The sequence below is a fragment of the Nyctibius grandis genome, chromosome 5 (assembly GCF_013368605.1).
Source record: "Nyctibius grandis isolate bNycGra1 chromosome 5, bNycGra1.pri, whole genome shotgun sequence".
Taxonomy (NCBI): Eukaryota; Metazoa; Chordata; class Aves; order Nyctibiiformes; family Nyctibiidae; genus Nyctibius; species Nyctibius grandis.
This window is the reverse complement of record NC_090662.1, coordinates 54,360,690-54,386,789: the sequence shown is the minus strand read 5'-3', so window position 1 is coordinate 54,386,789 and position 26,100 is coordinate 54,360,690. Positions and strand designations below refer to the sequence as shown.

Below are 26,100 nucleotides of genomic sequence, written 5' to 3'. Positions count from 1 at the left end.
AGACTAGTGATGCTGTGGGAGATACAGACTTAAGTGTTACACAGAAGTTACCAAGTTATCAACGTTAACTGTTTTCATTTTAATCATTTCATTAAATTCACAGGTGTTGAAAAAAGGATGAAAAGCCCTTGTTAAATGGGCTTCTTCACAGGGGAAAATCTTAGTGACTTAATTGATGAAATCAAACCATAAAATGGCATTTGGGGAGTTGCTTTATTTTAAAAGGATACTGACTTAGGGCACGGTATAGGCTTGTTACAGACTCCAAAATCAGCGGAGCTTTGGGTAAGTTCAAAGGTTTTAATTTAAAAGGTTGAACAGAGGATCAGGATGGAGTAAATGCCTTTGTCAATATACATAGGAAGGCGAGAGATGTCAGGGGTGAATGGCACTGAAACAAAACTTAGACGTTGAAGGGGAATTCCTCGTGATCATTAGCTGTCATTGTGGCTGGGAAGGGCTGTTCTAGACCTGAAAAAAACGTTCTGTAGTGATGGGGGTTGCTGTGAGTGTCCTCAGTCTGCAGAGCTTACTGTGGCTGCCCAGCTTTAAATACACCTGCAAATGCCAATGCTCTTGACAGGAATGGGATTGCAATGCTGGCTGCTGATTTAGAAAAGTAATTTTCTGTTGTTCTATGGGAGCAATAAAAGAGGTCAGACTAAGAATTTAATTATGCTGGGGCTGGGAGGGGGGTGTTATTTGAGTCTGTTGCATTTGCAGTCGGTTCAATCTATCATGCATTTCTGTTTTCCTTGAGATTCTCACTCTTCCGTATCTCTGTGGATGACCCATCTGCTCCGTTACCTTCCATCAGCTCCGTGTAATATTGAGCAATCTCTATATAAACTTGTGCTGCAAAACCTTTGGAGAACATGCAAGATATTTGGATCTCTTGTTGCAGTGAGTGAGATGCAGTGATGCAGCAGCTTCCCCGGCCGAAGATGGGGGATCTGTGGGTGAGGGAGGAGGGGGCAGCAGGTAAGAGCAGGGGAGCGAAAATAATCCAGGAAACGAAGCTGCTAGGCCTGAGTCAGCGGGGATTTCTTCCTATTTAGGTGTTCTGTGTCAGTGGGACAGCTTTGTACTGGTAACCTGCTGCTACATGGTCACATCACAAGATTGTTGCTCTGCTTTGAAGTGGAGTTACTTTTGTGCTAACAAAAGCAGGAGCAGGTGGGCTCATAAATCAGCCAAGGAGAGGCGCAGCTCAGCTGTGTTTCCGTTTAATTATACAGCTTCTCCAGTCCAGCAAGCGAACTTCCACTTCTCCACATGCTGGCCCGGAGCTCTATACAGCAAATATTAGATGGGGTTTGAGGGAGGTTAATTAGAGCCCTCTGATTTCTAATATAATGGAAGAGAGATGATTCTCTCCTCCTAAAAATCTCTGATTGAGATGACTTGAGACTGTACAATATGAACAGGCTCTTCATTGTCACAGGATAAGCCTCTCTCCTCTTTTTCTCAACATAAGATTTGCAGAAAGAGAAAGTCTTTTATTATCCTGAACTGGGGTATAGGGAGGGGAGGCTGAGGGGGATGAAAAATAAGCCTTTGAGCACGCTGCTCCTTTGCAGGTCAGAAATAAAGTTGTCAGACTTGAGGCCAATTACGTGTTGGGGAACGACTGCTTTGAGTTTAAGTTTATTAAATGAGACAACCTGACACAAAAAGTAGTTAATGAAGCAGAAGAGAATTTTTAGCAGAAGTGATAGTCGCTGCCCCCCAGCAAGAAGGAAGAGAGAATTCCTGGCTGCTGTCAGGTAGAAGCAGGGCATAAGGAAATTTTGTCTGTCACAGAAACAGTACTTGTGTGCTTTTGTGTTGATTTTTGTTGTGTTTTGGGGTACCCAGCAGAGTTATGAATTTTAATTTCTAAGTCTGCCTTTCTGAAGGTATGCTTAAGGTCTTCCTAGTCTGAACAACTAAAGCACATTTCAGAGGGGAAATTTTTTTTGGCAAAGACCATAGATATCATTCCACCTTAATATTTGACTTCTGTGTTTATTTTATCTAGGAATATTTTTGCTAAATTTTTACTGTAACATTATTCATGTCTGTGAAATCCGCTTGTCTGTATAGTTTAAGTCAGTACCTCCAGAAAGTTGTTGCAAGCACAGAATTTCCAGTATGTATTCACAGAAGAGACTAAAAATATCTGTTCTGATGCTTCTCTGAAGCTGAGTTTTAGCTATGAACTGAGGTCCACTTAGCAGATATACATAGAGAGTATTAAGATGAAAATTATGTATTTTATCACTTTCAGGATTTTACAGTTGCAAGTTTTATTGGCTGCTTCAGTCTTGTAATGGAAAAGCTGCCTTCCTTTTTAAATAGAGTTTTAAATGAATGCAGTTATGTTAAAATCTCTTAATTTTCCCTCTTCTACTTCCCATCTATCCCCCCAAACTATTATATGATTGAAAGTGCTAGAATATGCCCATCCAAAAATGTTTTTGAGTGATGTAAAGTGTTGTGGTTTTGGGGAACATGTCATAAAGCATGAATATGCCAAGAAACAGTTAGTTCCCTTGTTGGGTCTCTGCTTTTAAGTTTCCAGTGCAATTACTTTGGATATGAAATTGGATGTCTCTGTGTACTAGGGACAGTTTCTTAGAGTGCCAGCAGTACATTTGCAGATGAGTAAATTATACCCAGCTCACCTCTTGTTCCCAGCTCGTAGAGGTGAGCGTGTGGTTGGCAGCTTTAAGAAGCTGGTATTTCTGTATAAGCTGTAAGGACTCATTCTTTATATTCGGAGGTTCCGACTGGAGTCCTTTGTGCTGGCCCAGATGAAGATTAGGTTGCAATTGTAAAGCTCTAACTTGTTTGCTTTATGGTGGAGTCCCAAGGGTGCTCTGCCTGGGCAGTATGGCACAGCTCCGACTTGAGAGAGCACCCGTCAGCAGGCAGGGCAGGAGAGGGCAGCTGGTGGTGTATGTGTGACATAGGTTCCTCTAGGTCAAACCAAGTTAAAAGCAATGTGAACTCTTCTCAGGTCCTTTCAAAATACCTCCTGCTGATTTTTTTTTTTTTTCTCTCACACCAGCCTCTTAGCAGCATAACCCGAGGTGAAGCAAGATGAACTTTGTTTTTACTGGACTATTTGCCCACCTAAACATCGCACTGGAATGTCTGGTAGCTACTACAGCACAAGATCTTGAGTGACATGAAGGATGCAATATTTATGGAGTGTAGCTGGAGAGGTTTTGGTGCCATGTCAGACTTGTCTTAAAAGATCACACATTGAGCAGCACCTGATAATGATCAGACAAAACTTGGAGGATAGCAGAAAGCTGTGGGTGTTCCTGTGGCCTGGCCAGCCAGACCTCCCAGCGTTCCCTCCCCACTTTCCTGCAGGAGACCCCAGCCAGGTCCTCATTCTTCACCCCAACCTGCTCTTCATGCTTCTCTCTTGTATCCTCCCTTAGGTCTTTGCCAAAAAATAAAATTTCAGTGCCAAATATTTTTCTTCCTGTAGTTCTGTTTTTCTCAAAGCTTTCATTAACTGTGAGAAGATTTCTCATTCTTAGTAGCATTTCTACTGCAGAAACATGTTTCATAATTCCCCCTTTTTTTTTTTTTTTGCATAAGGAAAAGATTACAATACACTGAGCAGTCTCTGAGGGGCATGCATGAAGCAAGACATGTTATGAAGGCAGGAACAATTGGCTCCTGATCCTTCTTGAGTAAAAGGATTAATTTGGGTAGGGCAAGCATATGGGCGTTGAATTATTTCACTCCTACATGAAACTTGTACAACTGCGAAGCTAAAATCGAACGCTTGCTAGATCACATATGATTAGTTTTCAGTAGACCTGGCAGAATCCTAATACCTCATTTAAAAGGTAATTATAAACCAGTATTTGTTAATATTATCAATCTAACGTATATTTCTTCAAAAGTTTCTGATTTGGTTTCTGTCAATTTTAAGCAGTTCGAAGCTGTAGCTTGTAGAGAATAAGGGTTGACTTTTTACTGAGGATATATATTAGTCTTTGACAGGATATTGTACTTTTTGGTGAACTAGACACTCGACCAGGGAATAGAAACTCAAGGGGGATATTTTCTTGTATAGTCATACATTTGGAGTTAATTCTAGCTAAGTGAAATAGATTTTAAAACCACCAAGATGTTAATGGATTGAGGGTGCCATCTTGTGGTTGAGGAACTAAATTTATAATTGAAAACCAAAAATGCCTATATGAACATTGGGGGGGGGTATAATACTTTTATTATTGAAAAATATTAATCATAATCAGATCTTCTGTAATGGACTATCTTTTTTCGTAGCTCCTATAGACAAGTTAGGTGCTTAGGCAAATATCTGTAATCTTCAAATTTTTTTGCATCAGCATAAATGTAAATGATTGCAATTATGTACTTATTTTTCACTTGCTTGTTTTGTTCTGGAATACTATATACAACATATCGTTTGTCTTTGGAGAAGGCCACTGCTTCAATAACCTTCTCTTCCCTGAGCAAGATATCATTATATACTTTCATTATGGAAATGGTAGTTTTCTTTTTGTTATTATTTTGACAGATTTAAAAGATTAAGCAGTAGATCTTTGTGGCATAGGTCTGCCTCAAAAGCAGATTTCCAGGAAAAAGGCAGGTTTTACTACTCTGGTGCTGTTTATTTCTTTAACAAAACTATGTCTGTATTATTTTTTTCTTTATACAGATTATTTAAAGAATCTTTTAGAAGAATCTGCAGACTATAGGGATACTCAAGGTAAATGTCTCTTTAGATTAAAGAAATAACAGCTTATGTACATATGATAATGTTTCTAAATTTTAAATGCATGCAAAATGCTAAGCCAGTAGTAGAAATGTTTTCTATTTAGTTTAAGTTTCTCAGCAGAGATATTGAAAGATTGCAAACTTGTGTTTCAAAAAAGTTTGGACCTGACAGTGGTATCAGCTTACCCTTGAGTTGAAACCAAGAGTGAATTTCCACAGGCAGCTTAAGTAGATATTTTGGGCACTGCTATTGAAAGAGACAGTCCTTGCATCTGTAGACCTTTCCTCATAGGCAGTCTGGTCTACCAGCTGCTCTCCCCCAGCTATGAGCCTTTCTGGCTTCCTCCTCTCTCTTTGTGCCTGGACAAGTGTTCATGTGGCAGGAGTGAACAAGATCAAGGAGCTGCTCTGGGTTAACCTTGAGGAGATCTCCAGTTTGACTTGTGACAAGTTTCACAAACAGAAGTGACTTCCACTAGTTTGTCTGCACATGGGGGGAAAGAAGATAAGAGGAAATGAGAAGGAATAGTTGGTGGTGGAAGAGGACAGGACTATGTGTTTCATGGTAGTTTGGGGTTCAGGTGGTTTAACTTGAGTGCAGCAATGCAATACACATTCAGACTGTTTCCTTCTTCCCTGTGTGTGCTTCAGCAGTACTAAAAATGCTCCGAGTCGATGTTTCCATCTCATTTGCTTGAGCCCCTGTCACTTATTTCAGTCTCTTTAGTGGCATTTGTGCAAGCCCGTTATTTTTAGGAGGGTTCACAGAATCACAGAATCAACCAGGTTGGAAGAGACCTCTGGGATCATCGAGCCCAACTGTTGCCCTGACACCACCCTGTCAACTAGACCATGGCACTAAGTGCCATGTCCAGTCTTTTCTTAAACACATCCAGAGATGGTGACTCCACCACCTCCCTGGACAGCCCATTCCAATGTCTAATAACCTTTTCTGTAAATAAATTCTTCCTGATGTCCAACCTGAACCTCCCCTGGCGAAGCTTGAGGCTGTGTCCTCTTGTCCTATCGCTAGTTGCCCGGGAGAAGAGGCCAACTCCCACTTCACTACAACCTCCCTTCAGGTAGTTTTAGACTGCAATAAGGTCACCTCGGAGCCTCCTCTTCTCCAGGCTAAACAACCCCAGCTCCCTCAGCCGTTCCTCATAGGTCAGACCCTCCAGACCCTTCACCAGCTTGGTCGCCCTCCTCTGGACTCGCTCCAACACCTCAACATCTTTCTTGAAGTGCGGGGCCCAGAACTGAACACAGTACTCAAGATGCGGCCTCACCAGTGCCGAGTACAGAGGGACGATCACTTCCCTAGACCGGCTGGCTACACTATTCCTAATAGAGGCCAGGATGCTATTGGCCTTCTTGGCCACCTGGGCACACTGCTGGCTCATGTTTAGCCGGCTGTCGATCAGCACCCTCAGGTCTCTTTCCACCGGGCCGCTTTCTAACCACTCTTCCCCCAGCCTGTAGAGCTGCATGGGGTTGTTGTGGCCGAAGAGTAAGACCCGGCACTTGTTCTTGTTGAACCTCATGCCGTTTGTCTCGGCCCATCTATCTAACCTGTCCAGATCCCTCTGTAGGGCCTTCCTACCCTCCAGCAGATCGACACTCCCACCCAGCTTGGTGTCATCTGCAAATTTACTGAGGGTGCACTCAATCCCTACGTCTAGATCATCTATAAAGATATTGAACAGCACCGGGTTGTGCGGTTTTAGTTGATTGGACTGCAATAAATGAGTGCCTTCAATGCACTGAGCCAAGTTTGCTTTCTTACAGCTTTGTAGAGTGATACAGTACCATAAAATGTACAAGTAAATATCTTTCTTAGACATTTAGACATACTTGTTGAGTATATGGAAAATATAAGCCAAAAATATTTAAATGATGATCTTTAAGAGATAGAAAAGTTTGTCTTGCACTTCTTATGGCTGCAAACAAACTAAAGCTTGCACTGCACATTAAATAACTGACCACTTGAAAAGTGAGCAACTTAAATAGATATTTTACTTTATATTTCTGTTGATTTCTCCAGCTGCTGTGTTTGTTTGTAGTTGTACCTTCCACAGTATTTTCTTTCCTTTCATACATCAAGAATAAAAGCAGAAGCTTACTTGTAACAATAACAGTGTTAATTTTATGCATTTGACATGTTTATAGTCTATCTTTTGAAACTGGGTAGAAAAGAAAATCTAATCTTACTCACCAAGATCCACCAAGATCCTTCTTGGATAATTAAGCTTAACTTAGGTCTCACTTTACTTAGTTGTTAAATTCCGTTGCAGGGGAGGGAGGGGGAAGACTAGGTTTGGTTATGGTTAGTATTCTCGGAAAAAAACCCAAATAACACAATTCTTCCTGATGACCTTCATTTGAATACATTGCTCCAGCTAAGTGATATAAGAATTGGAATGCTCTTCCCTGCCAAAAACCACTTTGTTTATGGACTTTGACCCTGTAGATTATTTTAAGTTGTTGTTTAGATTCATTTAGTCTTGGCTCTGTAAGTAGCCCTGAGATCCTGGAACTTACTTTCAATAACCAGCAAATTTTCTCAAACATTCTTCAATTTTTCTTGAAGTCAATGAGTAAAATTTTAAGTTTTTAGTAGATACAATAGCTGATAGATAAAGGAAAGTATAACAAAAATTCAAGTACTCCTTCCTGTCTTCATGAATTTAGCTAAATTTCCCTTCATTTTCTTTCAAGTGGATGGGAGCTGGGGAGTGTTTTGGCTGGAGCAGCTCCAACATTTCCTAGTAGGAGACCACCAGCTATTTTTCAGCAGGCTCAGCTGACATCATGACATCTATATCTAAACTTAAATTTTGATCAAATGCTTGATATGTGCTATGCCTTTTAACTGTTTGACTCCTAACTGTTTGACTCTTGTGCTTGCATTGCCTTGGCTCATGAAAATCTTGAACAAAAATTCTCGTTAGATTGACTTAGGAGGAGCTTTTTGTTCACACATCAGTTTAGTTTCTTATATGGTTTCATGACCTTCTGAACCTTTCAGTTCAGAAAGCTGTATCTTTTAACATGTTTGCTTTATGAATATGAACTCAACCATAAGGGAAGTATATACATTCTACAGTACTAATATCTAATGATTATCTGGAAAAAAACCTCAAGGCTTTGGGTTTACCTGGTTTGGTAGGTTTCTCTGTGGACTTTTAAGCAAATGTAGTTCCTTTATTTGAAGTGCCTGACCGCACTTCAATTACTCAGAAGGTGCTAAATGCTTTAGAGACTACATTTTATCAGAGCAGTTGTTCTAGCTTTCAATTAAATGAGTCTTTTTTTCCTACATAAGTAAATTACAGGTTTTTGGATAAGATCCTTGGATGGGTTCTGTCTCATATACACTGACTGTTCAGTAATTTACATAATCCTTTTATGTAACCTCTTTTTGCAGTTACACCTTAGCATATATTACAGTCAAGTTGCTAGTTATTAAATATCAGTACTTAATAAAATCCCTCGTCTTTGGTAACTTCTCTTTCAGAGATTTTTTTTTTTTCCTTCTGGTATTAAAAGTTTGAAATTTAGAAATTTGAACTTTATACTGTTATCTTGACGTGCAGCAAAACTAAAGGCAGAAAGAAATCACAAAGATTTGGATAATTTTTCTAGGTAGTCTTCCATGAATGGCACTGGAGGCAGTTGTGTAAAATGGAAAAAACTTAATGTCTGTGTAGTCTCGGTTAAAATGTTGTTAACTTTTCTGCTGTAAGTAGAGACATTGATATTAAAGTAATTCTTGTGTGAGGAACTAGAATTTAATTTTGGTTGTGGACTGATTTGATTAGCTGTAAGAAATTATTGACACTGTTGTCTGAAGCAATGACTTGCTAGGACACACTTATTAAACCATGATCCAAAGATTCTGGGCTCTATGAGGAGTGGTCCTGAGTGCAGTGACTGTACAATCAGGTCCTTGAATCTTGTCATGATGTGGAAGGGCAATATTGTACCTGTGCTTTATGTAATACCAATGCTAACTAGTCTGTATAATCAAAGCATCATTTCTTCATCCTTCAGATGCTCTAGCTGTTGTCATAGAAGTTGCAAACCATGCCAATGACATCATGAAGCAGGGAGTAAGTATTTTAACTTACAAAGCTGGTTGATTAAAGCTTTTTCTCTTTTTTTTTTTTTAAAAAAAAAAAAAAAAAGTCATGGATGCAAGGGCAATTACTTACCTTTTGCTTTTTCTCCCTGTAGGATAACTTTCAGAAACTCATGCAGATTCAGTACAGTTTAAATGGACACCATGAGATTGTACAGCCAGGAAGGGTAGGTCCTCGAGATGGAATTCAGCAGATTGCGGTAAAAGTGCAGCACAGATGATAGGCAAGAAAAGTACTGAAGCTGGCATGTACTGAGAAGACAAATGATCCATTGCTTAATTATTTGGTTCTAACTGTCAAATGAATACTGCCTCACTATATGTGTGGGGTTTTTTTTAGACATTTATCTGATGAAAACTTACGATTTTTAGAATATGATTCCTTGCCAGATCTTGCAGGCAGGTTTTTTTCCTCAAGCTTACCTTGTATTTGTCATGGTTTCAAGTGCAGCGTGGAAAACTGTAATGCAGCAATTCACACTCACTTTTAGAGAAACCTAAGACTGAACAGCCTTTCCCAGGAAGGGAACCTTGAATCCCAAAACTTCTGCAGCACTTCTAGTGTAGTAATAATAATAATGATGATGAAAAAGTCACCTCATTTGTACGGCTTGTGCCCTGAAAAGCTAGGTTTTGAATTGCTTGTTTTAATTTGCTAGGTCTTTCTGAAAGAGGGAACACTGATGAAGCTGTCCCGGAAGGTCATGCAGCCACGAATGTTTTTTCTGGTAAGATGCTGTGTATGTTGCTGTGTGCCTAACTCTCGTGTAATTTTAAGTGGTTGAAACATTACACCGCAAACATAAGTAACTAATAACTTCAGGTAGTGGAAAAAATGACCAATTGTTGCTGTTCTACTTGCTCAGTTCTATTAAAGAGACCATCTGTTGCATATGCACTAATTTTAATAGAAAAACATTCTCACTAAAATGTAGCTTTGAACAATGCTCATTTAAAATTTGAGCACTTTTATGAGAAGATGTTATCAGGGATAGTGTGAAAACTAAACCAGTTACTCTGTCTACACTTAGCCATACCAGATCTTAAAACCTACAACTCCACCGCTGCTATTGCGCCCTCCCCTCCCTCCCTCCCTCCTACTCTCTCCTTTCCCTGCACCAGCCCGCTTGCATCCTGAGCAGAGCACTGTTCTGGAAGCTAAGTGCTGGATTCTCTTCCTGTCTCTGCTAGTGTTTTGTTTTGAAACTTCTGTGCATCTCTGAAGTTTCTGTTTCCACTTGAACCTTTTGTTTATCTCTTCTATTTAGATAGTAAAGCAACTGTTGCCGTATGTAATTTGTGGCCTTGTTGGTCCGCAGTCCTGGCTGAAATCTGTCTTGTAGTTACTGCAGTACGAATAAATATTTCCCTAGGCAGTTGTGGAGTATGTATTCTAAGCTTGCAAGTGCCTGTCTTGTGCTCTGGAGATGACTTTGTAGCATATAAAGCACTGAGATAACTGCAAGTGATATCAGTTAAGGTAATACTCTCAAAAATCTGGTGCTGTCTCGAGCTGGACTTTCCAAATCAGATGTTGCTAATTTGAGTGGCTCTAGCTCAAATTTTCTTTGCTTTGTTTTTTGGGGTGGTGGGTGTTCTGTTTCGTTTTGGTTGTTTGGTTGTTTTTTTTTTTTAGATATAAAAGGTGCAGGCTAGTGTTTATACCTTTAGACACCTAAGCAGTGATTTTTCCATTGATCATGCTGTGAATATTTATTAAGGCCCATGAAATATTGTTATTTGCAAAGAACCCTCATAACAAAAACTCATGAGACAGTTCAGTTTTCTGGTCTGTGTTTATGTGCAGTAACTGAAGTTTGGATCCATGTGTTGAACAACACAGAAAATAAAAAAAAACCTTAATAGCTGTTCAGTAAGTGCACTGAATGAAGCCAAGTCTGGTAGAACAGGAAATAAACAGCAGATGTACATTTAAACTGGTAAAATTCACACGGTACATATGGATAAGTTTGTCCTTATAATCATAAATTGCTAATCTTAATTCTGCTATCTCCAAGTTTCTGGAATGTTTTGCTTTGTTTGTTTGAATGGTTAATTCTAATACCCTTTTAAAGCAGTTTGTTATACAATATAGCTGTGTACACCAGAAACATTTTTGTCCTTTTGACTGCCTGTTCTTTGACATCCATGCACTGTTTACTCATGTGCCAAATGTGTATTTACATAAGGAGGATATAAATAGACACCTATTGTTATCTAAATTCATACATGAAAATGTTTCTTGGGATCTAAGTGGAATAGGAAGAGATGCCCTTCTGGACAGTTGATCTCAATGCTTTATGAGTTCTGTGCATCTGAAATTATCTGTCTCTAAACAGTCTTTAGTCATTAAAAAGCATTGCTTCTATATTACAGTTCAATGATGCCCTTTTGTATACTACTCCAGTTCAGTCAGGGATGTATAAACTCAACAACATGCTGTCGTTGGCTGGAATGAAGGTGAGTCATTTTCTCCAAATCTATTTAAATTCAGACCTTCAAATTTTCAAAACGCAACTATGTTTATTATTGAAAAGAGATATTAAAGATGCTTATGTTCCAGAGCAATCCTACAGGCTTAACATTTCTTGCATAGTATGGCCTGTGGGATTGCTATGTAGGTTACCCTGAAAAACTCTTCTGTTGTCCCAGGATCATCTCACCTGCATTTCATCCAGTATTGTCCTACTCTGACATAGTCTGCTTATTTATTTTTTGTATTGTATTTTGTTTAGACTGCCTCATTTTGGCCTTATAACTGCTTTTTATTGCCCATACCCAGAGATTAGGCATCTCTGCCTGATGAGCTTCTGGTGGATCAAATCTCCATGGTTTATAGAGGTCTGCTAACTGTGAGGGAAGATACGGCTTTTGTTTCGGAGCCTTTGTGAAAGCATCAAAGTCAAGCCCTGAGCCCTCTGGGTAGTGATAAGGGACATGCACTGCCATACATTGACATGGTCCTCTGACATGACAGTGGGAAACAACAAACTGTCGCCTTGGGAATCAAGTAACTTGTCGCTGGTGCTGTCAGAGAAAAGCACCAATCCAGCTGCAGGGCAGATCTGGTGCCCAGGTCCAAACTTTTGCAGGCAGAGCTGCGAATCTATTCTGCCAGCAGATGTCTCGTCATGGCTCAAACCACTCTTAACTTTTAAACCTCCTTATGTTTGAAACTTGGTAGCTCAGGAGGATCAGCACGGGCATCTGCCCTTGAGCTATGGGGCAGATGCCCACTCTGGGGTACACCAGTAGGCTGCATCTTGTCCTGCAGCAGCAGCAGTGCCTTTTTTTTGCCAATTGCAGGAGGTGCTTGGAGAGCAATGGGCCTGGGCATGTTGAAGCACAGCAGGGGGTGTCTGGACAGCTCTTGAGCTTCATTCCCTGTATGTCTCCAGTGTTCGTACGGGGCCACAGTGAAATAAAATGGTGGGTTGCATGTAATCTTAGTGTAGCTGGGCCCTCTGGTCTGGTGTATGATCCTTCTACTTTTGAGATTTTTCTCTTCAATGTACCCCTTCTGCAATAAAAATGTAAGAGATTTTATAGTAAGTTAAACTAAAGCAACTATAAAAGTACTGTTTCAGTTTGAATGTCAAGTTTTCTCTCTCAACTGAAGGTTAAAAAGCCAACCCAGGAAGCATATCAGAATGAGCTGAACATTGAAAGTGTAGAGAGATCCTTCATTCTTTCAGCAAGGTGGGTCTTACAAATGAATAACAATTTAAAACCATGTGATTTCAAACAGGGCCACGTAAACCTTTTTAGAGCTTATTTGCACTTATCTAATGAAAAATTACCCTTGGGTAGAATAAATACAGAATAGAGGGAGTGACAGATGGGTTTCTGGAAATAAGGCAGGCTTTGTTCTAATTTACTTTTGTTCACATTCAAAATCTGATCTTAAAAATTTAAGCTGATTTTTAAATGAGCCAGCAGAAAGGAAGCCTGGTCACACGTAATAAGTTTCACAGATACCATATGAATTTGTAGTCTCTAATACAGTTCACCCTGACTTGTAAGGAAGACTGCCCATTAATGGGCAGAAGCACAAAAGCTAAAGTAAATGTGCTGGTATTTGACCAGTTTGGGCTTAGGCTGCAGCTGGTTGGGATTCTGCTGTCCTCAAGATAGTTAACTGTTAATCAGAGTGAATAACTTGCTTGGTTCCTCCTTTTCAGCTTAGCTACGCCTTCAGAAACTTTAAGTAAATTGAAATATTATCCTCTCACTGCCCTTCCTGGAGAAGAACAAGAATTAAAATTGTTTCAATTCAGTGAATTTTATGCTTTGCTTTTCATTATTTTTTTGTTTTTTCCAAAGTTACTGATATGCTCTATCAGTGGATAGGATATGAAGCATGACAATACATTGTGATATTATTGTTGGTAACTCATGTAAATTGGAAGAGGTCATCCTGGTCCTCTAGCTAAAATAACAGTGTAATTGAAACATGAAATGGATCTCAGTGAACCTGAAATTATGGAAATGGCAGCAATTACTGGAATGGTGCTTGTCTTTACCAGAAAACCAAATTCTCCATGTAGCAGCAAAAGGATACATGGCCACTAAACCAGAGCAGCTCTGGTCTGCCTTCACCAAGATGCCTTTAGCAAAGACCTGGTTTTGTGGATTGTTGTTTTTACTGTGTTTTAGTTGGAGTTTTATATGTTCTGACATTTGTGACAGTGCTCATACCAATGCAGACAGACATGTTTTCTCCTTTGTTTAGCAAAGCTGAGCAAGGGCAGACAGCTTCTTTTTGTGTAACCTTGTAAATACCAACACAAGAATGTCTGCACTAAGATAGCAGAGCAGTATCTCTAGCTGAGGGGTAGACCAAGGTTAACCTTGTCAAAGTAGCCAAAGGAAGTAGCTCAATTGACTGAGCAGTGGTTATTTATAACAACAGATGTGAAAGGAGTATTTTTTCAACAAGTTTAAATGTTTCCTACATTGGGAAAAAAAGATGCATTTCACAGTTTAGGGTATGATTCTGCTCCAGTATAATATGAGCAGGTCCGTGCTGTTTAGGGGCCTTGGTGACTGGGTGCCACACAGATACATGAAGACATTTATGGGATTGCAGTAGGTAATGTGGATTTATCTCTGCTCGACTTGAAACAGCCTTTCACTTTTAATTCGGTCATTTTTAAAAATTGTAAAAATCATTAGAACTTGTGAAAAGATTATCATCTTGCAATACAACCTACCTATTTTCCACAAAACAGGATAGACTTGTCTTTTTGAGGAACTGATTAAGTGGTAGATTAAAAGCAACTCCTGTAAAATACATGCTGCTCCGTAGGGGAAAACCCCTGTATATAACGTTCTCATCAAATTGGGCAGAGTTTGTGACATGCCTTTGTCTTGACCTTGAAATTACTGGAATTGCCCTCACGTTACCATCTAAAGGTGCTCTGATTTTCTGTTTCTTTTTTAGTGTTGTTGATCTTGCATCTTTGGGAAGTGTTCAGCCCTGTTATTTTTATACTTGCTGGAAACTACGTGTGTGCAAGAGCCCTAAGTTATACAGCAGTGACAGAGAGAGGTTGCATTTGCTTGGGATGAAAGAGGTGCTGGGGGCCCCAGGTGTAAATGAGGATTTTCAGATTCGTGTCTGTCTGTAAGCAAGGCCTGGGTCTGTTGTGGTGTCAGAGGGAAAACAAGTGAAAACTACCAGCAATAGGTGCTTGCATGTATTTTTTCCCCATTAATTATATTGTTCCTACTGATAAATATCCTGGATGTGAAGAGAATCAGTATCTCATCAATACAGACTCCATCTTCCTTTTGATGACACTTCATTCTAACAGCTTCTTGGCTCCTATGTGGTAAAAATCTCAACTACAAAACTGTTCAAATTAACCTTACAGACAATGGAGACAAATTTCACTTCTGTGTTTTTTCAAATAATAAGTATTTTGTGGAGTGTACACCAAAGAAGAGATGCTGAAATGATCCTGGGGCAGAGACAGGGAGGGGAACAATTAAGCTGGTGAAAAATTGCTAGTAATAAAAAGTAAGCCAGTTAATAACAGAAGTATAGATTAATGTCTAGACAAGAGTCTTTGTCACTTCAGGTTTAGTTTTACTGACTGCATTAGTATTCTGCTTTATCTAGTGTAGGTCGAGATTTCAGTTTTCCTGGGCTATCTGTAGGAATGTGTATTGTTTTACATGGTACAATGCAGTATTGTACTAGAAATCTCTTAATCAGAGAAACAAGTTAGCGCATCTGCACGATACAGCACTGTACAGAAGTAAAGCTTTGGTCCTGAAAACAATAGTTGTGCCAGCCTGGCATAGTCTGAGGCCAGCTGGCCCCATCCCCCTCAGAAAGGCTAGCGAAGAGCTACCCCAGGCAGCCGTAGCTGCATCGCCTCCCCTAACATAAGGATAGCTCATGCAAGATTAGCTCAGCTGGGAGAGGTGCCCTAAGGGTCTGATCCTGGAAACAAGAGGGGTATACTTCTGTGAGCCCTCCTGGGACCACTGAGCTGCTTGCTCTGTTGGGCAGCTGCGACCTGTGGTCCTAGCACACACGTTTGCCAGTAATAACAATTGCTGGGGCTTTCTGCAGTCCATTTAAAGTTTTCTACTGTTTTGTTAAATCTGAAATAAACTTTTAAATTTTTTTTTTTTAAACCCTAAGAAAACCCTGCAATTTTAGGAAATAAAATGTCTTTTGGAAGGATGCAACAAATACTGGACTGGCAGCGAGGGAAGTGGTAGGACTGTGCAGCTGTGGGGGAGGGCTGGGAGTGACAGCAGAAGAAACACTGCCTGTTTTGCTGCAGAAAACCGTTACATCAATTCAGTTGCTGATGGCCCTGCCTTTGCTTTTAAGTTCTGAAGGATTGTAAACAACCCTAAAGGCTAGCAGTAGCAACTATGAAGTACAAGTTCCCTCGTGAAATATTAGGGCGTAAGCCATTGTGCGAGCAGCCCCATATAGCAATCCACACATGATGGGGGATGCTTAGTCTCCAAAAACTGGGGCCAAATTTAAATTTAATTATTTAATATAGTTTTTAGGAACCTAATTAAATGTAACCAGATTTTGAAAAGGTAAAGGAGTTGATTTAGAGTTATGAATGTTATATAGCTAATGAGGAAGCAAAGGTAAATAAACTGGACAAAATGTTTCACTCAGAGTGTGAGATATTGGGACAGGCAATAATACATTGCTTTGCCCTTGCTTGTATCTTATTTGCTGTCCTTTTGTTCTGATTTTGTTGCTGTGTGCGCTAGATCACTGTTTTTTCACTCATGCCTCACAGGCTCCCGCTGTGTTTACCTTTGCCAGATTTGTCCTCTCTGATTCTGTATAGTACTCAATTTCATCCAGTTCTAAACCCCAGCTCAAAGTGTTTTCCTTAAAGGTTCAAAGATGATCAAAGCTTCCAAATTCACCTACAAAAGCCATTAAACAATAAACTAGTGTTGCACACCTAAGTTGCGCAAATCATCGCTTTCCTCTTCCCTAACTTTCATTTTTATATATTTGTCATATTCAATTTCTTGGTTTAAAAAAAATAATTTATTTGATACTCCTTAAGAAGTGGGGAATAAAAAAAATGTTGGTAGTAGATATTGCTTTAAATTTCAGAAGCCCTTTTTAAGCTGGCATGGCATCTTGAACAAGCAGTCTAGCTGTTCCCCTGCCACAAAACTGCTCTTCCTTCTTCAGAGCATCCTCCATGGTGCTGGTACAAGCAGTTGTCCAGCTGTGTGATGAACCCAGTCGGTAAATTGATCCAGAGGCAGATCTGCGGCAGCAGCATGGATTTATGTTATATGAAAGCAGTGATGTGCCCATGACCAGAGGAGGTGCTTTGGCATTGCCACAGTATCCAGTATAGCTGCAGGCTCCTGCTGTGCCAGGCACTCCTTGTTCTCCCTGCTCCCCGTGCCATGCCACTTCAGCCTCATGCTTTCCTTGCACTTGATTAGTGATCCACCAGCTTTGGGATAAAGAGATATAGTAAGCTCATCTGTTTATCTCTTTGGGTTAGCTAATCCAATGGAAAAATTTGGGAAAAAAAAATTATTCCAAAGCAGCGTGACCTGGTAGGAGCAAACAGTCAGGAGCAGAAGGCTGGGGAAGAGAGAGCGTGTTTTTTCTGACTGATGCTTGGGGTTTCACAGGGTTGGAAATAACAAACTGTACCCTGAGACAGAAGGAAGGGAGTGCAAAAAGGCTTGCTGAAATGTCGGAGTCCCTCTGAAGAGGGAGGGCCCATGCTTTTGTTCTGGGAGCACCATTTACACCAGTGTTACTCAAGCTGTTCAAGGGTCCAGGGAGAGGAGGGAAGCAATGACATAAGAGCCTTGAAACAATCACAGGGTATTTTGGAAGGAGGAAGGGGAAGGAGGGGATCCACATTATAACAACAGACACAGAAATCTTTTTTTAGTATTAATCCACACAAATAACTGACACCATGTAGATGATTAAAAAAATAATGCCAGTTTCAGTAGGAACTGGAGAGGGTCTATAAAACTGAAATTGCAAGAGAGTCAAGTCAATGTGTAATAAAGCTAATGGAATTCTAATCAACACTTGTTTCTTAGTTTTAAATGTTAATAATAAAAAATTGATTTTTTTTTTTTTTTACTCCAACAGTTCTGCTACAGAAAGAGATGAGTGGTTAGAAGCTATCTCCAAGTCAATTGAAGAATATACAAAGAAGAGAATCACATTTAATCCTAGCAAAAGTCTTGAAGAGGTATATCAAACCATTATTGTTCGTTTGTTCCATTTTTGAATATAAAGTTTGTTTGCAGGTGTTTAGAGAACATGATGAATAATAAAACAGGATGTTAAATGATAAGTGAACAGATGATAGAACAGAATGATATTTCATAATGTTATCTATTTCATAAATTTAAAATTATTTTCTTCCAAAAACCCCAGACTAGCTTTCTCAATTCTCTTGGTAATTTTGTGAACAAAAAGATGAAATTAAAAGATTTTGAAATATAGCAGATATTTATATAAATAGGCTGGTAACGCTTGAAAGTCACACAGCCTTTTTTGATCTAATTAAATGCAACACTGTCTTTAGGCTTGCATTATAACGGTCACTGATGAAATACCAGATAACATTTAAGACCATGACAATTTATCAGAGAAGGCTTTCCAACATAATTAGAGTTAACCTATAATCACTGATAAATATTAATCTTATTTCTTATCACGGAATGTAATGTTATTCTGCCTATGTTCTCTCAGGCAGATCCAGAGAAACAAGAAGAGGATAGTCCACTGGGATCAAAGGCTCCGATCTGGATCCCCGATACTAGAGCCACTATGTGTATGATCTGTACAAGTGAATTCACCTTGACATGGCGAAGGCATCACTGCAGGGCATGCGGAAAGGTTGGGCAATTTTGTCATTACCTTTTCCGTTAGTCATTCAGGTTCCTTGTGTGACAAATACAGATGGAGCCTGATTGCACCACAACAGCTCTTTTAAGGGAACGCTGTATTATGACTTAATTGTATGGATTAAAACCAACATGTTTCGGTTGGTTGGTTGGCTGGGTTTCTTTAGAGTAAGGTGTTATGACAGACGGGTGTTCAACCTTTTAACGTGTTACATGTTGCTTATTTTGCATTTTGAGTGCTATTTATGGTTGTCTCCTGCTTCTGCAATTACGTAGTACAAACGGAGAATGTTAGCTGAAATGAGAAAAATATCTTCCTCACTAATTTTTGTAAGATAAATAATAATTTTGTTAAGTTAGTACCAAACTTATTTTATATTTAACACTTATGAAAGGTATATCTAATAAACCTTTCTTTTTCTTCTTTTAATCAAGTGAGAGTACAGAATTCAATGCAGTTGAGACAACTATGTTGTGGAGAAATTAAGAGAGCAATGACTATTTTTAGTTATTTCTTTAAAAGCTTATGATTTAAACAGTAACAGTAGGCTGCTTCTACTCGACATGGATTGTTAACGTTGGCTTATTGACTTTTGGAATTCAGTGGTTTTTTTCTATTTAGATTTTTATCATCTAAGAGTAGCATGTTGAACATAAGGACATAAGGAAGAGCCAAGATCTTAAACCATTTTCAGTGTAAAATAGTGCCTATTTCAGGTTCTGTTATGGGCTTAGCAGTACTGAAGTGAATGTCTTTGAGCATTTGGTGATTTGCAGGTGCACACCATGTACAATAATGCTTTTATCTGTTTCCAGATTGTCTGTCAAGCTTGTTCATCAAATAAACATGGTTTAGACTATATGAAAAACCAGCCAGCTAGGGTATGTGATCATTGCTTCAGGGAGCTACAGAAACAAGGTAAAGAAAATCTTCACAAACTGTCTTATTTTTTGTGGCCCTTATTAACATGGTATATCTGTGCCTCATCTTTACTTCTGGATTCAAGTGCCTAATTCTGCTAGTGCCTGAAAAGCGACAGGCATCTGAACTTGTAAGAGCCCAACCAAGTTTCTATGGAGTAAGCTGGGAAGTGAATTTGCAATACATTGGCTCTTCCTTCCAGAAAAATGCGTGCATTTGCCCTATGGTAATGACACTGTAGCTTACGCTGCTTTCTTTTTGAGATAACTAGTGTTACATTGCTTTTCATTAATCACAGGGTACAATTGTACATTGAAGTCCTTGCAGCTTATCATGACCTCCCAGTGGGTTCATGTGTACTTTTACTCTCTGTGACTTGCATGCCTGTAAACTTCATTTTTGCCAGCTAGGCTGCCGAGATAGCTGAAGTTCTGGGGCTCTATAAAGACATAGGCCTTCATCTTACTGAAGCTGAGTCTCTTCAGCCTCAAGCCTCAGCTCATCTGGAATTCAAGAAGTTGGCATATCTGCACCTGAGTTCTGAGGGCAAACTCCTAACCGTTGTCTACTGCACACTGGCAACATGGATTTCAATGTAAAACACTTCCATGTAAAACACCACAGCTAGAGCTATTTTCATTGAAACACTTTCAGAGAACATGGTACTACTGATGCTTGCTGGCAAGTAAGAGTTAGATAGCCTGGTGGTAATAACATTTGCTTAGAGAGGAGGTCCAGGGTCAGTTGCCTTCTCATCCTGAGAGAACTCAAGTCTGTCTCTTTGAAGGAGCTTCATATCACTATGCAGAAACGAATGTAAAATCAATGGAGGCACCTCCCAGTGAGGTGGGAATCCAGTCCCATCTCACAAGACGTGCTCTGAATTCTGTCCAAAGACTAGTATAAAATACACAAACGAGCCATAAGCAGGGATTGAAACGGTTTGCTGCCCTTCCCTCTGGGAGAGGCTCCAGTTCAACACAAGCTCTCTAGGGTATCAGCAAATCTGTGATGCCCCAGTGAAATAATCAAGCTATGGCTTCCAGCATGCTAGGGGTGACATTTGTCATGGGGATGTGGAAATCTGCATTGATGACCCTTGAAGTGGTGATGGGAGCCTGTAATGATGGGGAAGGTGGATTGTCTGGACCACCTGCAGGTCTCTGCGTTGGGCACTAGAGGCTGCTGTGCTGCAGGCAATTGCAGGTAATTTAGCTGGGGAAAGAGCTGCAGAGCAGGTGCAGTACAGCTGGCAATCCAGTTACTCTCCTGCTCTGCTCATTATTTCAGAGCATCACTATGTTTAGGGACAACTCTAGAAGTAGACTTAATGAAGCTACTCGTTCCAGGCTGGGCTGTAAAATAGTGGTGGGTGTTGCTAGAAAAGGGGATTTTAAAGGAGTGGAGTGTTGCAGAAGTCTTCCAGCAGAGATGAAGGAACTGCCTATGGCAGTGGAGAAAGACAGCGTGTTCTCTGGACATGGGAATCTCCAGAAGTGTGTGCTGAAGAGGAGCCCTACAGCATCCATACTGAGAAAAGCTGAGAAGATAACAGGTGTAGAGAACTGAAGGACAAGAGAGTTGGGGAACAGAAGTAAAGCACAGACACTACTGCAAAGGACATTTCTAAAAACTTGGTGTGGTTTTTAAGAGTTGAATTTTCACCCTATGCATGGGCAAGGGTATTTCAGCATCAGAAGACAGACTTTGAAAACAAACTAGACCAATCCATTTAGTTGTAAATTTCTTGTAGTTTTTTTAGCCTGATTGTGATTTGGGAGATTCTAACTCATGGTGTTGATGATAATACTGACAAGTTAATTCAGCACTGAATTTAATGTGACTAGGTGTTAATCTGAAGTACTGTAATCAGAATAAAAGTATCAGCTGCTTTTTAGAAAAGAAGTCCAAGACGGCCTGTGTTTAGTCATCTGTGACATGAAAGCAATATATTCATCCTATGCATTTTAGATAACCAGTGCACTCCTAAGAGCGGATCCCCAGTTAACCATAAATCTCCATCAAGTGCCTTGTCTACAGTATTACATAGTATTCCCTCTGGAAGAAAGCAGAAAAAAATTCCTGCAGCCCTCAAAGAAGTAAGTGCTTTATTGGTCAAAGGTAATGCATTGTTGCTATTATGTCGTCAATATTAACAGTGAAAAAAAAATCCATATTTTAGCCATCTTCTCTAGAATCAAAAGTCAAAATTTGCCTGTAATAGTGGTTTGGACCTTAGTTTTATATGGGCAGGGACCTGAACTATGAAGCAGTACATAAACTGCATAATCACCTGTGAGACTGTGATTCAGAGAGATAGTCAGAATTGTAATTTCTTTCTTGCTTCCCTGTGTTTCAAGGAATTGTGATTTACCTCTGCACCAACAGTCTGAGAAGACTCCTACACCAACTCAGCTCTTGACTTATGATTAGGAAAGGTAGAGCTAAACTCTGCCTGCCTACACTGGAGGTCTTGGGAATGCGAGGAAGTGATTTTTCTTCTTATATAGGAATGTGTGTTCTCCAGCTGTACATTGTCCTCAGTGTTTCAGCCCTCTCTTGTCCTGTTGCATCCAATTTAAGTTCCAACCCTTAGTGACTGCAGAAACCTCTCTTCCAGACCAGATAGATGGTGGCAGGCAAAATCATTTTTCTTTCAGCCATCTGAGTTAATTAGCAACATTAACTTGATATCAGGTAAGAATATGAGTCTTTGACAGGACATGTTTCTGGAGATCTGTTTTAAAAAAGCTGTACTGCAAAAACCTGGACAGATGCATAACTCTTGGGTGTTGGGGTTTTTTTCCCACTTCAGGTTTCAGCAAACACAGAAGACTCTACAATGAGTGGCTACCTACACAGATCTAAGGGCAGTAAGAAACCGTGGAAACACCTATGGTTTGTTATAAAAAATAAGGTGCTATACACATATGCTGCTAGTGAGGTAAGCGCCTACATATTAGAAATCAAATATCTGATGATAATACTGTATTTGTAATAAAACTGTTTATTTTTATGATCTAGAAACAAGCTATAAAATTAGATCATCTTACAGTAATGGATCTGATTGCGATGTAGGATTTTGAAAAGGCCCAGTGAGCTTGGTACCATAATATGCTGATACAGCTATGCTGTTTCTGATTCCAGACCTAGCTTTGAGTATCTCTGCACTGCACACCATTGCACAGTTGTAGGTATGTTCTGAGTCAGTTGGATACATGGGGGTCTCTTTAGATGCATCGCACTGGACTAGTGGCAAAGCCAACATTATAAAGCATCCAAAAGTGTTTTGTTCCGCAGTTCCATAAGGTATTTTGAATGCTTGGAAAATGAGCAAACTAAATCTCTTGACTTCTCCTCAAACTGTATTCTTGCTGCAGTAGAAAATAAGAAATGCATCTTGTCTAATGGCATTTGCTTTTTTATTTAGAATGTGTAGTTCTATTGCAGTGTGGAATAATCTCTAACCAATATATATAAGCTCTGCACATCCCAGTGTGTGCTGAGGATGTACTTCTATTGCATCTTATAATGTTTTGCAACATATATGGATGTATTGTAGCACTGGTAGATCTTGGGTTTTGCTTTTTTGTATTACATGTTATAGTTTGCTAATAGCTTTCAAGAGCAAAATATCCAAAGCAGCTGTTTAAAGGTATTGCTATCCCTTACTTTCTTTCAAAATATAAGGCCCAACCTATCCTGACCCTGTAAAGAATTACCCTTCTTCACCCCTACACCACCCCCACTCTAGTTATTTCCTGGTTTGTGCTCAGATTTGTTCCTGGGTTGTTCCTGCTGTAGTGCCAACCTTTATTTTAGCACTTCTGAATTATGTCCAGAACCTGTGATGTTATTTCTACCACAGCATTGGCAATAGTAAAAAAAACAGGTAGTTATAAACATATCTTAAATAATTATGTACAAAACAATTACTTTTGCAAAGATTTAAAAAATATTTTAGAGCATTGTGTCTCTTCTGGCAGTTGCAAAGGAGACTTTGGCAACTGTAAAGAAAGGCATATTCTGTGAGAGTCACCTTATTTTCTTTTGCTGGGCTTCCTCTGAGATATCAGCCTTCCAGAGGAGCTTCAGTTTGCACCTCACAATCACAAAATTATCGCTTTCCTATTTTCTTTAAACTAAGGAATATCTGTCCTTATTTTTCATCTTGATGAGCCATTGCAGGAGACATTGTTTGGAGAGTCTCAAGAGAAGGCTGTGATGGCTGGTCCAGTGTGGACCTTAGCTAGGAAACCCCACTTAAGCTACTTATATTTGATCCAAGTGATATAAAGATTAGTGGTAAAAAGACCTCTTATTAGTGGTATAAAGACCTAAGATAGTAAAACAGAATGCTTAAGCCTTACTTGTCTGTTTTCCAGTATCAAGAAATGCTACTTTCATGGGATACTCTTGTTTCAATGTAGAGGCAATTACCATTGCAGGACCCTGCCTAGTTACAAAATGCTAGTTTGGAATTTGCAGAGGATGAAAAGAATTTTTTTTCCTTCCAAAAATGATGTGCATTGTATTTATTAATTAAAAGACAAGAGTATTAAAAAAGGAAGTAATTGAGCTGAATGAGGAAGGGAAAAAGTTGCCTTTTGAGCCAGGTTTTGAAATTAAATGAAGAGAAGGTAAAAAGGTCTAGCTTCTCTTGCTACTCTTTCCTAGCCAACCACTTGTGAACACTCAGCAACATTTTCCCCCATCCTGTTAATTTTCAGCAGCAGAAAGCAAAACCAATTCAGCCATCAAAAACATTTGGAGTGTGACGCCGGTGCTTGAGAACATAGGTTACATCCATAGCTCCTCCTTTTAGCATACTCAGTGCCGCTGATAGCATCCCATGTCACTTTTAAGACATGGAAACTCCCTACTAAGGTTGTTGGAGAGAGCACTGGGCTGGATGGACCTTTGGTCTGCTGCCAGGTGGTAGTCGATCTTTTGATATAAGAAGTCCTTAACAGGCAGAACAATGAGACTATACAATGAAAGACAAAGTAGATGTTATCAGGGAAATAAAAAGAGGAACAGCAATGTCGAAGTCTACGAGGTTTTGTTATTTCCTGTTCCCTGATTCATGCATGGAGACTATGAAAAGCAGCATTTTCTGCATGACTTTATAACAGCTTGTTTGTTGTGTAATCTGTTGCAATGGTGTGGTGCATGAATAAAGTCTACATGCATTCCTTAGTATGTCTTACAAGCTCTAATTTTGTCTTGTCTGCTTTTTTCCCCATAAAATAGGACGTGGCAGCGTTAGAGAGCCAGCCTTTACTGGGATTCACAGTCAGTGAAGTAAAAGGTGAAAACTCAGAGTCTAGAGTGTTCCATTTACTGCACAAAAACACTTTATTTTACATATTCAAAGCAGATGATCCCCATTCAGCTCAAAAGTAAGAAACTATTTGAATTAATTTCTGTTACTTTTTTCTAGAAGATGTTTCAGAAGTCATGAATGTTAATATTCACAGATTAAGCATATGTACAAAAGATGCATATTATATAATATGTAAATAAAACTTTTAAATTACTTAAACACAAGGTCCCGGTTTCATTAGGACTTCTGAAATGCTTTAAATAAAGAAGCAGACTGTCCTCTGCAAAAGAATGAATGTAGGAGAATGGAAAAGTGTGAGATAAAATAAGAAATCTTTCTTTTTAGCCCACTCCTCTATCCCTTGTCTGCTCAAGTGTAAATTGAATGTTACCTTTGGAGAAATCCAGAAAATGTGTTTTAAGAATTAACTGATGTGTCCCTTTTTTTCTTTCCAGTTGTAAATTTTAGTTATTTTTTAATGAATATATGGTATTGAAAAATAAAGCTAACCCTAAAAAGTAAGGGACAGAAGTTTGAAGTGTGTGTGCAGATGTGCCTGCACTTAGGCATGCTTAGTATGTTCAGACCAAAACCTTGAATTCAAGGAACACTCACACAAGCTGTTTCATTTCAAGTCCTACTGATGTGTCTGAGTTTGGAGTCATATTTATCAATTTATGTATTGTGTGTGTTTTATATAAAATAACCTAGAAGCTTGGTCATTAATCAGTAGAAAACATTTGCTCTATGAATCACGGAGTAAACTAGAAATGAGCACGGAAGCAATACATCTAAGTTATCTTGCCTATATCCCTAGCTTACCTGACTGGTTTCACTGCAGTTTTCCCAAGTGAATTTTACATTAATAAAATAGATTTCATGCACTACCTAGTCCATTATTAATACTTAAGCATTTGAATGGCTGCAGGTATAATTTTGTGCAAATACAGATATTCTAAAAAACAAAGTACTCAGGACAGCTGAAAACATGCTTAATGACACTTCTCTACACACAAAATCTGGAAGCCTTTATTTGATTTTTGAGGGTATTTTGTCTTGCAGATGCACACAAATGTTTCCTTGTTAATTAAGTGTTCTCTTGTTTCCACTGTGTCCTCATTTGTACTATATAAACAAAACTAAAAAAATCCAAGGCATTCAATAGCGTTGTTTTCCTATTCAGACAATAAGTTTTGTAATCAGTAGGAAAACTCGAAATTGGACGTACTCTGTTTTACTGAGGCTAGGAATAACATTAAGTACCTTAAATTGCAAGCTTTCTCCAAGTATTTCATATCCTTAGGACATTTATGCCGAACCACCAGAATAAATGCTGCTTTGATAGCATTAAAAGAAAAACAAAGAATATCCTGTTGGCCTGTTTGCATCAGTGGACACTATTTTTTTCCTGTTAGGGACAAAAGAAATATCTGATGTATTTGTGTAAGTGCAGTAATAAATTTTAACACGTTTACTTTTTGATGAGCTTTTAAATTTGTTAGTCCAGTACTATGTTCAATGTATAAGCTGTTTATGAATTTCTTGTATTTGTATTCCATTTTAGTTATT

The 26,100-nt window shown here is 39.2% G+C and overlaps 1 protein-coding gene across 9 annotated transcripts in view; it reads left to right on the top strand.

The window, feature by feature from the left end:
* FGD6 (FYVE, RhoGEF and PH domain containing 6) overlaps positions 1-26,100 on the top strand; it is a 77,324-nt gene that overhangs the window by 46,890 nt on the left and 4,334 nt on the right. The window contains exons 9-21 of one of the 9 annotated variants that reach the window (XR_011048199.1): positions 4,691-4,741; positions 8,803-8,861; positions 8,986-9,057; positions 9,550-9,618; positions 11,267-11,350; positions 12,510-12,589; positions 17,520-17,622; positions 18,129-18,275; positions 19,100-19,202; positions 21,177-21,304; positions 22,021-22,149; positions 22,353-22,514; positions 24,459-24,537. Coding sequence is in view for 3 of the 9 variants with exons in the window: in XM_068400862.1 (XP_068256963.1) it covers positions 4,691-4,741; positions 8,803-8,861; positions 8,986-9,057; positions 9,550-9,618; positions 11,267-11,350; positions 12,510-12,589; positions 17,520-17,622; positions 18,129-18,275; positions 19,100-19,202; positions 21,177-21,304; positions 22,021-22,149; positions 24,459-24,607 (1,174 nt within the window). In the remaining 6 variants the exon portion in view is untranslated. Of the gene's footprint in view, positions 1-4,690; positions 4,742-8,802; positions 8,862-8,985; positions 9,058-9,549; positions 9,619-11,266; positions 11,351-12,509; positions 12,590-17,519; positions 17,623-18,128; positions 18,276-19,099; positions 19,203-21,176; positions 21,305-21,565; positions 21,989-22,020; positions 22,515-24,458; positions 24,608-26,100 lie in introns of those variants that run through there. The other 8 variants (XR_011048196.1, XR_011048198.1, XR_011048197.1 and 5 more) reach the window with 8 other exon arrangements.